Source organism: Lactuca sativa, chromosome 8 (assembly GCF_002870075.4).
Source record: "Lactuca sativa cultivar Salinas chromosome 8, Lsat_Salinas_v11, whole genome shotgun sequence".
Classification (NCBI taxonomy): domain Eukaryota; kingdom Viridiplantae; phylum Streptophyta; class Magnoliopsida; order Asterales; family Asteraceae; genus Lactuca; species Lactuca sativa.
In genome coordinates, this window is record NC_056630.2 from 59,971,616 (window position 1) to 59,984,765 (window position 13,150).

The 13,150-nt window shown below is 33.9% G+C and overlaps 3 protein-coding genes across 3 annotated transcripts; 1 reads left to right on the forward strand and 2 right to left on the reverse strand.

Moving 5' to 3' along the window:
• The first annotated feature begins 2,498 nt into the window (after window positions 1-2,498).
• Window positions 2,499-5,001, forward strand: LOC111911251 (glycosyltransferase BC10). Its single transcript, XM_023907038.3, has 2 exons — window positions 2,499-3,217; window positions 4,196-5,001. Exons 1-2 carry the CDS (start codon window positions 2,699-2,701, stop codon window positions 4,838-4,840), a joined length of 1,164 nt encoding a protein of 387 aa, XP_023762806.1. The 5' UTR covers window positions 2,499-2,698; the 3' UTR covers window positions 4,841-5,001.
• A 488-nt stretch (window positions 5,002-5,489) lies between these two features.
• LOC111911191 (flavonol sulfotransferase-like) lies at window positions 5,490-6,416 on the reverse strand. The gene has a single exon (XM_023906973.1). The coding sequence runs from the start codon at window positions 6,414-6,416 to the stop codon at window positions 5,490-5,492; it is 927 nt and encodes a 308-aa protein (XP_023762741.1).
• Window positions 6,417-11,904: 5,488 nt separating this feature from the next.
• Window positions 11,905-12,390, reverse strand: LOC111911192 (pollen-specific leucine-rich repeat extensin-like protein 1). The gene has a single exon (XM_023906974.1). The coding sequence runs from the start codon at window positions 12,388-12,390 to the stop codon at window positions 11,905-11,907; it is 486 nt and encodes a 161-aa protein (XP_023762742.1).
• Between the last annotated feature and the right edge of the window lie 760 nt (window positions 12,391-13,150).

Sequence of the window (13,150 nt, forward strand, 5' to 3'; positions counted from 1 at the left end):
AGGTCATCAAAATTTTGGTTTTGTGCTCATTTAGTTACTTAACTTTTGTTTTGGTCGCATTTAGTCACCAAACGTTTAAAATTGTGCTTATTTAGTCACTAAACTTTTAAAATTTTTTAAAAGTTTAGTGACTAAATAAGCACAATTTTAAAAGTTAGCTGAGTAAATTAGCACAAATCTAAAAGTTAGATGACTAAACGTGACCAAACCAAAAGTTAAGTGATTAAATGCGCATAAAGTCAAAAGTTTGATCACCTTTTAAAACTTAAAAATAGTTAAGTGACCAAATGAGCACAAAATCAAAAGTTAAGTGACTAAAAATGACCTAAAGTCAAAAGTTTGATCACCTTTTAAAACTTAAAAATAGTTAAGTGACCAAATGAGTACAAAATCAAAAATTAAGTGACTAAAAATGAGCTAAACTCTTTTTTATATATAGAATTGGATTAGCCACGAATTTCCAAAATAATTTTCCTAATATTTAAAAAAAATCCAAGCCCTAGACAATGGACCATACGTAGTCACGTACCTCACACCTCCTCAAGAACAATCGTGCTTACCAGAGTCACAGTCTCCATCCCAAAAGAATTAGCACATATAGATGCTAAACGTTTTTTCATGCTTCACGGACATAAAAAAGAGTGACATATAATATATCCCCAATCAACCGAGAACTGCCGAGAGCAACATCGATCAGCTTTGACAGTTTTTTTGTTGGTTGAAAACTCAGTTAATCTAAATAACAACTTCAATTAAATGTCAAATTTTTTATGTCATAATTATGATCAAAAGGGTGAAATTCGTTACTTAATTACTCATCCATTCTACCAAAAACCACAAAAATGTTCATTGAGAGTTTCAAGAACGCTGCTTGAATATCTATTTTGAGGTTGAATCCTCAAAGAAAACTAAGTCGTAAAGGTCTCATTGTTTCTGTTTATCAATAATTTTCTGCAAATTGGTATCAAGGTAATAACATAATTAATGTCACTTTGATCGGTGGAGGGACATGGAGGCTATTATTGCACCTTCATCCGGCGTCCGGCGTCCAATGGTGGAGGCCTGCGGACCAAATCAACAAAATACTTCTCCTGTATTGTCTTCACTCCATGTTCTTCATATGACTTTAGAGTTCGTTAATAAAAGTCAAATACCATCTCCATGCTACAATCAATCATTATTTTTCATATTTATAATTATAAATACTAGTAATTTTCTTTGTTTTTTGGATCACCAAATCTAAACTGAATTGCATGGATAGTCAAATTTCTTGAATAAAAAATAGAACGCATGGCAAAGTTGACATTTCTAATTATTATTATTATTATTTTTCCATTCTTCTTTGTTTTTCATTTAATTACTTTGACTCTAAATTTAATATTACATTTTGAATTATGACCATATTTTTTACATTTTTAAATGCAAAATGATTTCAAATTTTAGATATCATTTCAATATTTGAAGTATTATTAATTTTATTTAAGGTTTATTTTGTAAAATGCCATAGGTATTTATGATTTTATGGTGAATTATTATACCTAAAATACTAGTCTACCGACACAACGATAACAATGGAAACTTTAAAATATTGCATTCCAATTTTCCAACTGGAACTTAATTCTTGTTTGGGTTACCAAAGTATATTCCAACACACGTCAAATAATAAAAGAATATTAGTTTGTTTTATATATTTCTGTTACTGGGAATATTAATATAAAACTTACACTTCAACTAAGAAATCTATATATGCACCCCAGAAGCCATATAAAATAAATAATGGCCCTTAAGGTTATCATCATCTTTCACTAATGGCCCCAATACTTCCAAACTTAACATTTGTACTCGAAAACCGAAAGATACACTTAAGCAAGGGGAAGCCAGAAGCCGATATGCTTAAAATGTTTACAAGAAACTTTAAAGATATTGCTTACAATATGTAAGCAAGTCCAAATACCAATTTTCTCTCTAACTACTTGAGTTCCTTCTTAATGTTTGTTTAAGCAAGCATCTCAATTTGTGTTGTTATATGAAACAAAATGAGATCATACCTCATATTGTTCCACCATTTGGAATAATGTAAAAAATTTATTGTTTATTTCTATTCACATTGGTCTCACACATGAAATGCAATACAACTTTTTGTCTTACTTTATAAAAAAGTTTCTAAATATTAATAATTCATTCACTTTCTTTATGTTTTAACATGTATGTAGCCTATGTCCATATCAAGCTTTTATGTGTATAAATGGCACATGGCTCACTTTTTAACAATCACATGATATTACTACCGTTTGTAACACGAAACTAAGTCTATCCGAATTGTCAAGGTGTTGACTAGACCAACCCATATGAGACGTTCTACATATGAAAATTGACCATAAGACCAAGGACCATTTTGTCATTTAGCCAAATTACCCTCTGGAAGACTATTCGAATGTTTGTGTTTTAGACTTTTAGTAGTCGTAAACTAGACGAAGCAATATTTGTATTATGTATTTGTAGACTTTGTAGTAGTCGTCAATTACACCAAGTAAATCCACCCCAAACGACATTGTAGGCCTTCTTCTTTAATCTCACACCCCACCATTTACAAAATCCATTATCTCCATTCTTAAACCCTACAGTGAAACTGATCTTTCGTTCCTTAATGAAATCCATTCAGAAATAAACTGAAAGTTGTTTCTGATTCTCTGAAACAATGAAGAACAATCAAAACACAGTAGTTCCGCCATTGAAGCTCTTCAATGCCCCGTTCCAACCTTCAAATCTCCTCTCTTTGATCCTTTTCTTCGCTTTTGGTTTATGCTTTGGCATATTACTCACTTTCCAACTAAAAAATGTCTCCTTCAATCTCTTGTTCAACGAATTCCCTCTCTACACCACCACCAACACCACCGCCTTGCCACCGCCGCCGACACAGAACATGAGGTTGGAGGATTTCATACACCCATCGAAAATCATGCACCAGATGACTGACCAAGAGTTGATTTGGCGAGCATCCATGGTTCCTAAAGTGAGAAACTATCCATTCCACAGAACTCCGAAGGTGGCGTTCATGTTCTTGACAAGAGGTCCGGTGTTGCTGTCGCCGTTGTGGGAACGATTCTTCAAAGGGCATAATGGTCTTTTCAACGTCTACGTCCATTGCTCCGATTCATTTTCCAACCGAACGGAACCCAAACACTCCGTTTTCCATGGCCGGAGAATCCCTAGTAAGGTAAGAAAATGGATGTCTGAATTTACTATTATACCCCTAATGTCTCATCCATAAGTTTTAGCTTTATCAGTTGTACAATCTGCCTAATCTGTTGTACTTCCCTTGTCCCTTTCATACAACTACCAAAGCAAAACGAACAACAAGAAAATGTTTAAGGAAATTTAAAGGGGTAGATATGTCCAACAATTAAAACTCGAAACCGACAGAAAATTATAGTATCCAATAGAATCTTAAACATCACTAAAACCAAACGTCCAAAAGGCAAGAACTAATATTTTAATTACATTTACAATTAAAATGATTTGAATAATCCATGACTAAAATAATCATATATATCCATTTTAGTTCTCATCTCAAACAAATGTATTTTAGTTGACGATCATATTTCTAATCATTTCCATCTTTGTCTCGATTATCTTCTCCACAATGCTATTTTTAACCACGCTTTTAACAATTTATTTAAGTAACTATAAATGCAAATACGTAAAAATTGTGTCCTGATTTAAGCACAAATCATTCTGTTACTAATTCTAATTCTCTTTATGTTTCAAATACAAAGAAATTTGAGTAATTATTTTAAAAACACCAAATAATTCAATGACCGACGCCCAAAAAAGCAAAGAACTATAAATGGAAAGGTTTTGAAATTATTTGTTTGGTCCAACCTGCATGTGGTTTTTATTATGGGCGTAGGGCATCTACAATTTATTATGCATGTGGCTAGAGAAATTAATGGGTTTAAATACAATGAAAAAACAATATGTTTTTATACATGTGTGGTATAGTATATTAATTTCTTTCGTTTGAAGATATTGTACTTTAAAAAATCATGGATAATACTATAACTAGAGGTATATTTGATAATAGTAAATCTAGTAGTAGAAAGAAATGAAATAGATTGCATAATAAACAAAATCAACAAAAGTATATTACCATTTCTTGCATTTAACCTGTTTGAAGAATAATTATCGATTTCAGGAAGTTCAATGGGGAAAAGTCAACATGGTCGAAGCCGAACGCCGACTGCTAGCCAACGCGCTTCTTGATTTCTCCAACCAACGATTTGTTCTTCTATCAGAAGCATGTATTCCCCTGTTCAATTTTTCAACAGTCTACTCATACTTGATCAATTCGAATCAAAATTTTGTTGAGTCCTATGATTTAATGGGCCCCGTTGGCCGAGGGCGTTATAGCCGAAAAATGCATCCTACCATTAAACTCCAAGAGTGGAGAAAAGGGTCCCAATGGTTTGAAATGGATCGTGATTTAGCATTAGAGGTAATATCAGATAAAACGTATTTCCCCGTTTTTCAAAAATATTGCAACGGATCTTGTTATGCAGACGAGCATTACTTGCCGACATTTGTCTCCAAGAAATTTGGAGCAAGGAACTCCAGACGAACGTTGACTTTTGTTGACTGGTCAAAAGGTGGACCCCACCCAGCACGGTATACGAGGTATGATGTGACAGTCCAGTTTTTGGAGAAGTTAAGGAGTGATAGCCATTGTGAGTATAATGGGAGGAAAAACCACACATGTCATTTGTTTGCAAGAAAGTTTACTCCTCATGCTTTGGACAGATTATTGAGAATTGCACCAAAGGTTATGCAGTTCAACCCATAGGTCTTGAAAACACTTATTTTTTAATTATTATCTTATTTTTTTTTTGCATTTTTTCGTCATTATTTGTTTATTTATCTGGAAAATCATTTTTAAGATGTATAGAGGTTTTCATACGAAAAGCAAAGTCTTTTTTATCCATAGAGTGGAGGCTCATTCGAATACTTTTTTCTGTTATCGATATTTAAACGTTTATTGTTGGAGAAATTCAATACTGTTTCCAACTCAACTATACTCGTTACTCAAGCAGGGTATATATGTGCTTATAAAATATGTGTCGGGCTAAATTTGTGAAAATTATTTAGGAATGCGACTTACCAAAAAGGTAATAATGCCTAGCTAGTTAGATATGTTATATTATTATAAAAAAAGTTATATTATTTAAAGCATATAAAACATGATGAAGTTACATATGAAAGGAAATAGTAATAAATAGCTGTTAGGTTCATCGAGTTAATGTTGTCCTTTTAGAAAGTTAAAAACTTCATTAACATGGAAAATATAAGTGTCTAGGAAGGAGTGTAACCCACACAATCATACTATCGAAATATTTTTATCTAACATCTATTTTAAAGTACTATGGAGTTTCGCTCAATTTTATTAAAATTTTCTACTTCTGAATTAAGAAGCAACGATGGCACATAACACTGCCTTAACCGATTATAAGACCCGAACCTTTGAACCGGTTTTTAGTGATTTGATCTATATGATCCTTCATCTCTTTAGAAAGATAATCCATTTGATCTTCAACATCTTTATTTCTTTGTATTTCTTTAGTTTTCTTCATGGAAATCTTTCTTACAACTCCACGCATCTCTTCATCTAAAGAAAAAGGGCGACCCAAAAACTGAGCCAATCTTCTTACATTGAAAGATGTTTCAGTTTCTAACTTCTCATTCGTCAAGAATAGTACCCTATCAGGCCATTTCATAGTTGCTTCCCAGTATCCTAACACATGATCCCAAAATGACCCATAATTTGAAACCCCTTTACAAAATGATTTGTATGCTTGGTTCAAAGGAATCCTATCCAAATCCGTAGTCCCTATATCACGCCATTGTGAAACAAGAACATCTTTAGGGTTTCGGCACATGTACACAATCTTGCATTTTGAGTCTATGATGGACTTTGGAAGAGAAGTGTAAGGTATGTGTGTTGTGAATAAGGGAAATTTAGGGTTAGAAGAAATTTCTAGATAATCTTTGTGCATGGGAAAAAGATCCATTTCCAAACAAGGGATTTTGGGTTGCAAAGCATTTCCAGATTCCAATGAACTAGTAGTAGTCCTATTCATGATAGCAAAAGCCAAGGTTTGGAGCCTCAAGGCATCGGAGTCAGGTGTCGTACATAAAATGATGTCAGTAGGCTGAGCTTTGAACTGTTCTTGAGCTTGCACAATCCTTTGTAGGGATCCCTCGTAATACCAAAAGCCTTGATATTGGTAAAGATCCCTAAAAGTCGCCCATTCGCTATTTTTTGAAGCCGTCGAGGTGATTTCTTCAAATTTTCGACTTATTTTCTCATGGTATTGACCATTTTGGTAGATAGATGTTGATGATTCATCAGGAGAAATATCCATTTATAAGACTTTCGGCTAACTTCATACGAACAAAATCTTTATAACTACTGATATGATATTCAGTGTGATGAAAAATCAGATAAAAGAATACGTTTATATATGCATTTCACAGCTAAAACTCCTGTTACATTAGTGTTTCAATAAATGCGGACGTAATTCCATTAATTCATCCTTAACAGCACAATGAATGTATTAATACCAAGAATAATTAGTGTTACACACATAATTATATATTGAGTAAATTACATAAATGATCCTGGTGGTTTGGTCTAATATGCAGATTTTGTCCCAGTAACATTCGGATGGTCCCTAAAGCCTTATTTTGTTTCAAATTTTGTCCCTAATAACATAAACCGGCTCTTTTGCCCTTATATAGATTATTTTATCTCTTTTATTGTTCTTCATATTTAATTACTAGTTTATAATCCATGTATTACACGTGGCAACATAAACAATTTTAAAAGTTAATAGACATAGAGTTATTCCAAACATATTTTGGGTCCACGACGAGAAAGTAAAAAAGATCCTGAAAATACACAAATTTCATTAACTACTTTATAATAACTCAATAATTAAAAGAAAATTATCTATGCTAGCTTCTAAATATAACATTTTCGATTACAAAATCCATATATTGAAAGAAAAATATTTCTTCTGACTTTTTGAGATGCAAAATTATTAATGATATATTCAATATTGAACTTTTTCTAACATACCATTAATAAAGTCCATAAAATCTTTGGGTTCGATGGGTCTTGGATGTTCGATCCTATCACCCACCTACTTGGATGAGTGTGAATAAACCTTAAATATAATAAAACATTTGCAAAAATTTATTTTTTAGAAACTTAAATGTTCTGTCCGTAACTATATAATTGTTAATTTAAATTAATTTTGCAATGTGTTTTGAAGATATAAGCAATGTTCTTTATGTTTAGTTTGTGTTTTCAACACCATCTTTCTCAACTATTTTTAAGACACCTCTCAGTTTTGCTACCATTTGTTTGCATCTAATATCCATCATTTTTCACATTGATTATGATTTGTTGGCATTTCATATATACAGTAATAACATATATAAGATGATATCGATAAGGTTAAATAAAAACTTGTTTGTTATGATTTAATTAGTTGTCTTTCTAGTTAGCAGGCTATAAAGATCCCAAACAAAGTGGGTTCCATGCCACCAGGAGTTACGATACATATATAAACATTTGCCATTTCCTAAGACATTTTGTAACATAAAATCTCATTTTTATCCAAATAAGAACATGAAGGACAAATCTGTCGAACCGTTAATAAATTACCATTTTGTTATGGGAGAGGGAAGCACTCGAGGACTTTATACAACCAAATCTCTCCAACAATCAATGTGCTTAATTTCACACAAAAATTCTACTTAGGTACGTCCCAAGTGCCAAATCTATATCTATCTATCTATCTATCTGTATATCTTATAAAGCTAGCATTTTTCCTTGAAATTCATGCATTTGAAACTCCCAAGACCATTTTTCCTTGAACCTCATGCATTTGAAACTCCCAAGACTATTCAACTTATACGATTAATTGAAATATTATGATTTGTAACTTTAAAACTCTTCAAATTATGCTATTTAATTGATGATTTAAATGAAATATTAGCCTATATAAGAAATTTCTAGATTACATATTACATGTATGTCAACACACAATGATAGATTACGTTTGTAGGGTTTGAAGAGTTAGGTGAGTGGTTCCATAGATGTAAGAAATCAATTGCAACTTTTCCAAATATAAATTCATATAAACTCAACTTGGGTGCATATAAAGTTTTCGATATCATACATACTTATAAAGATAACATTTTTTTCTTGAATCTCATACATTTGAAACCCCTCTTTTTAACTTCCTCAAACCACATTTATTTAAAACCTCATTTTTAACTAATGCAACTCAAAAGTTTTCTTAATTATGATTTAACACTTAAAAGTTTTATAACTTATATTATGTTTAATTAGCATCTAGTGAAAAGTTTATTAATAAAAGGCGGGAAGACATGCATAAAAATCATATACAAATTTCAGAAAGAAAACAAACTTAAAGGTTTTTGTGTTTGGTTGAGGTCTTATGACCACTTTTGGAGATATGTTATTACATTAGAGTTTTTAATTTGTAAGTTTGTTATACTAATTCATTTCTATATTTTCTTCGTTTTTGGGTTATTGTAATACAGTCGTTGTAGATTGTGGTTTAATCGTTAATACATTGATCATATGTTATAGAGGGTGATGTCGAAAATATTTAATTAAATATTTAAATATGTTTTTTTTTGTTTTGTAATTGTACCGTTTAAAAAAGATAATTATTTAAAACCCATACATATGTTATACTTTCTCTCTCTCTCTCTCTCTCTTTCTCTCTCTCTCTATATATATATATATACATATATATATATATATATATATATATATATATATATATATATGTATGTATATAATAAAGGTCAAAACACTTCAACCAAAATTCATTTAAAATCTAATATTTCAAATGCTTTTTAATAATGATTGTAAAGTTACTTAATTGATTGATTAATAAAAATATTAATGTTTTGAAACTCCTAAATCTTAAAATTATATTATTTAATTTGTTAGTTAACTAAAATATTTTTCCTACATAAAAATAACATTTTTATGTTTGGTTACTCATATTTGTTTATGTAATTAGAAAACAATGTGTACATAGAATGACTATTTCAATTTCACATAGAAATTGACACCACTAGAGAGGTATGTTGTCTTTAACCGATGGTAGGAGATCTACATACCCTTTTTAATTATTTATATTAATTCTTGGTAATATCTATTTTATATTCCTATTCACCTTAATTTTTTAGGTACAAATTATGGAAAAGAATTCTCGGCGCACCAACATAAAGTCAAATGTACGCCTTGCAAAATATGTAATTAAAATTAAATATCATATTTACTAATCGATTTATTTTAAAACTCTTGATGACATTTAAGTATAATGATGTATTTTGTATGACTTCATTCTTAATTTCAATGTTTAATATTTGAAAATTCATATATGAAACCTTGGATGTTTTAGTGTAATATAAATAGTATAATACAAAGTTTATTAGTTCAATATTGTTTATTAATAGCTCATTCAAAACAACTTATTTCTTATTTTATCCAAAAAATATTATCGGACATCACAAAAGCAGATTATATTAATGTTATACAAAAACTTATAATATATATTGTGTTGGAATAATATTCCTTAATGATCGATAGATTCAAGCAGAAAAACAATAAATGAAACAATAAAGAACACAAAAATGGTTTGAATGATGTCGAATGATTAAACTTTGACACCTCAGAAGAGCTCGATTAAGAACGTCGACTATAGAGATGCTTAGGGTTACAATGCAAAAGATAATCAATAACTCTTGTACTAAGGCATACATGCATGCACTATATATAATACATAACCCTAATCTATAATCACGGTTAGACAGGCCCAATACTAGATATGCAAAAGAACAGCCCATGACGCAACACATAATACCCAACAATCTCCCCCTCCGCGTCAATGGAGCCGAGAGCTCTCTTCAGTTGATCTGCAGCAGACTTCTTGATAGTCTTGAACACGCTCTCTATGATGGCTAAAAGAGTTTGTCGAAAAGTAATGTACCACTGAAGCGTGTCTGTGAAGTTCTTCTTATTGGACTCAGAATTCGCCTTGCACCGATGAATAATATTGATGATGTGTTCCAGGCAATCAGTCAAGAACAAATGTTTGTCCACCAGAGCAAACAAGTATCTTTGACCTTTGGCTCTTGTAAACATCACTGTGAGGTGAGCAGGATCAATTTGACCGAGAGTCATTTTGTTGACATATCCTGGCTTTACAGTTGGCTTCACCGTCGATTTCTTCCTCATGACAGTCGTCACCTCTTGATCTGTCTTCGCAACCTCATGAATATAAGAGGCCAACATCCTTTTCAGATGTCCTAAGATTGGTTCATACATTGTTGCATTAGTAAGCAAAATATTGAAAAGTAGAATCCAATCATGAGGATTCAAGTTAGGAAGATGTGCCAGGGAGATAATAGACACTGAGTTATTTGAACCTCGGTTTATCCTGAAAGAAACATTGATAAACTTCCCCACAGACGATGATTTCAGCACCTTAACTGTAGTAATTTTCTGAGCACTCCAGGTCAGCTACTGAGGCTGATTGAACTCAAGATAAAAATCTATAAGTTCACGGTCGACCTGAGGATGGGGTGAAGGAACATCAACTGTCGGCTCAAAACAGTGAAAAACAAATGCCTTTCGAGTAATCGGCATGTCGAACTGCGAGTCCCTTATATTTTCACAGTCAAAGGAGGTTACAGGCTCCAGCCAGTAGGTGCTTGGAAACTCTATTGCCTCCCTGATAAGTGTCTCTCTTGTCCAGGAAAGGAATAACATCTTCTTGCAACTTAATGCATCATCCTCTTCTTTCTTCTTCTTTTCTTTTTCCTCAGCCTCCTTAGCTGCTTGAAGAGTTTCATCTATCTCCTCATTCTTTTTCTTTCGGTTCAAGATCTCAGAAATAGTTTCTTGATCTTCGTCATCCTCATCATCTTCTCCAATAACACGCTTTTTCCTTTCTTTGACACCAGAAACCGAAGCTAAATTATCCTTCAGTTCGGTTTTGACCTTCGGTTTAAGAGGAATAGGTTGTGGCTGCTCTTCTCCCCCTTGTTGCGGAGGAACAATTCTCTATGAAACACCCTTCATTTCGCGTAAGAGTTCAAGAGAGGGTAGAAGTTTGGAGGTAAAATGATTGCGAATAGTGAGTGTGCGAATAGGATCATGAGCCTGAAGCAGAGTATGTAACTGAGACAGAACATCCCCGGCACAGCTGCGAAAAATGGCCCGTTCGGTTTTCAACAGGGTAATTTCGTGTTCAGCCTTGGCAAGTACTGCTTATTGCACTGCATTGATCGCCGTCTATTGAGTAAGATTATCTTTGAGTTGTCTTTCCATGAGAAGATTAGCAGTGAGCTTTTCAAACCGAGTGTCAATGGAAGACAAGAAAGTCTTGTTGTCAGCAGAGAGGTCAGACATGACAGTTTCAAACTTGGTCTGCTTCGCTTGAAGAGAGTGAGAAAGCGAATCAATGGACTCTGTGAGCTTGGTAGCATTGGAATCAGCATGACCTTTGAAGGAGTCCAGAAAAACCTTGGAGTCATGAATGGGATCTTTAACATCAGAAGAGGCTCGTTTGCACAGAGAAGTAGAATCATCGATTGCAGCAGTACATTCGTCGATGGATTTTGTATATTGGTTCAGGCTGTATCCATGAAAGCTTTGAGAACAACATCATTATACTTTGTTATCGAGGCGAGCAGGCAATCTAGCTTTTCAAGAACATTGTCGATGTGCTGCTTTGTTGCCGGAGCATATTCATCTTCCTCACTGGGAATTTGGTAGGGACTGTAGTATGTAGAATCAAATTAAAAATCAGCTCTTCCAAGAACTGGATTAGAATCACTAGAAGGAGTTGGTGAAAGAGGATCTGTGGTGACTTTTGGAGGTTCTTCAGTCTGCCCCCCCACATCAGATGTGTTGATGTTGACAGAAGAATCTATGGCTGAAGTGATGATAGGTGTAGAGGTGAAGGTTGGGTTGGAGAAAATAGGTGGTGGTAATGGGGCGGTAGTGATTGGAGTAAAAATGACAGGCGGTGGTGGAGCAATAGTGGAAACTAGTGGTGTTGAAGATATGGGTGGAGGAGCAACGGTGACCTGAACGATTGTCTTGGGTGGAGATGGAAGGGGTGATGGAACAGAATCATTAACAAGATCCATAGGAGTTGGAGACTGAGGAGGTGTATTACCCCTAGGTGAACCTTTATGTTGCCCTTTGTCATCATCACCTGCAGACTGGTCGTCCTTCGGGTCTGAATGTGAAGGTGAAGAAGTGAGGTTTCTACGAACCATTTTCTTGATTTTCTTAGGAGCATAGGAATCACCCTTGTCAGCTTTTCTTTTCTTTGACTTAGAGGGTTTAGAAGAGGGCTCTTCGGTTGCTTCTTTCTTATCCAAAAATTTCTTTCCTCGTTTAGCCGGTTTTTCCACCTCGTCTAAGGCAGCTGCATCTCTGGAGTTAATTGTCGTGGACTCTTTGGAGGAAGCAATTTGTACTCAGAGATGAGTTTACTTTCCTGAGAGACAGACCGGTACATAGATTCTGGAATAGATCCTTTGTGCAAAAACTTGGTTGGATCAACGACGATGATCTTTTTGGTATGAAAGGATGAAATGGAGGAAAGCAGAGAGTCCTTCATGACTGGAACATTGAGGGAGGTTATTGCCCTTTGAGCGACGATGGTCCAAAAGCGACCACAAGAAATCTCAGAATACTTGGTCGAGGAGGACAGACTCTGCACCAATTGGGACCAGATTAAAGACCGATAGTCCAGATTGATTCCGTTGTAGATACCCTATAGGATCGTCATGAAGCATTTGTTTGATCCATCAGAGCCACCAACACGCTCAGCTAACCCCTTGTGAAGAAGGGTGAGCAACCCATTCCACTGTGGAGGTAAGCATGATTTCTTGAACTTGGTGAAGGTGGTAAGGACCTCAGTGTATCCATCTCATAGAGCATCTTGAACAATTGAGTTGTAGTGATGAAGTCTGGGGAGATGATTGAGGCGTCTACTACAAGCCCTAGAAGAGAGCAAAATCGAAGCTTTGT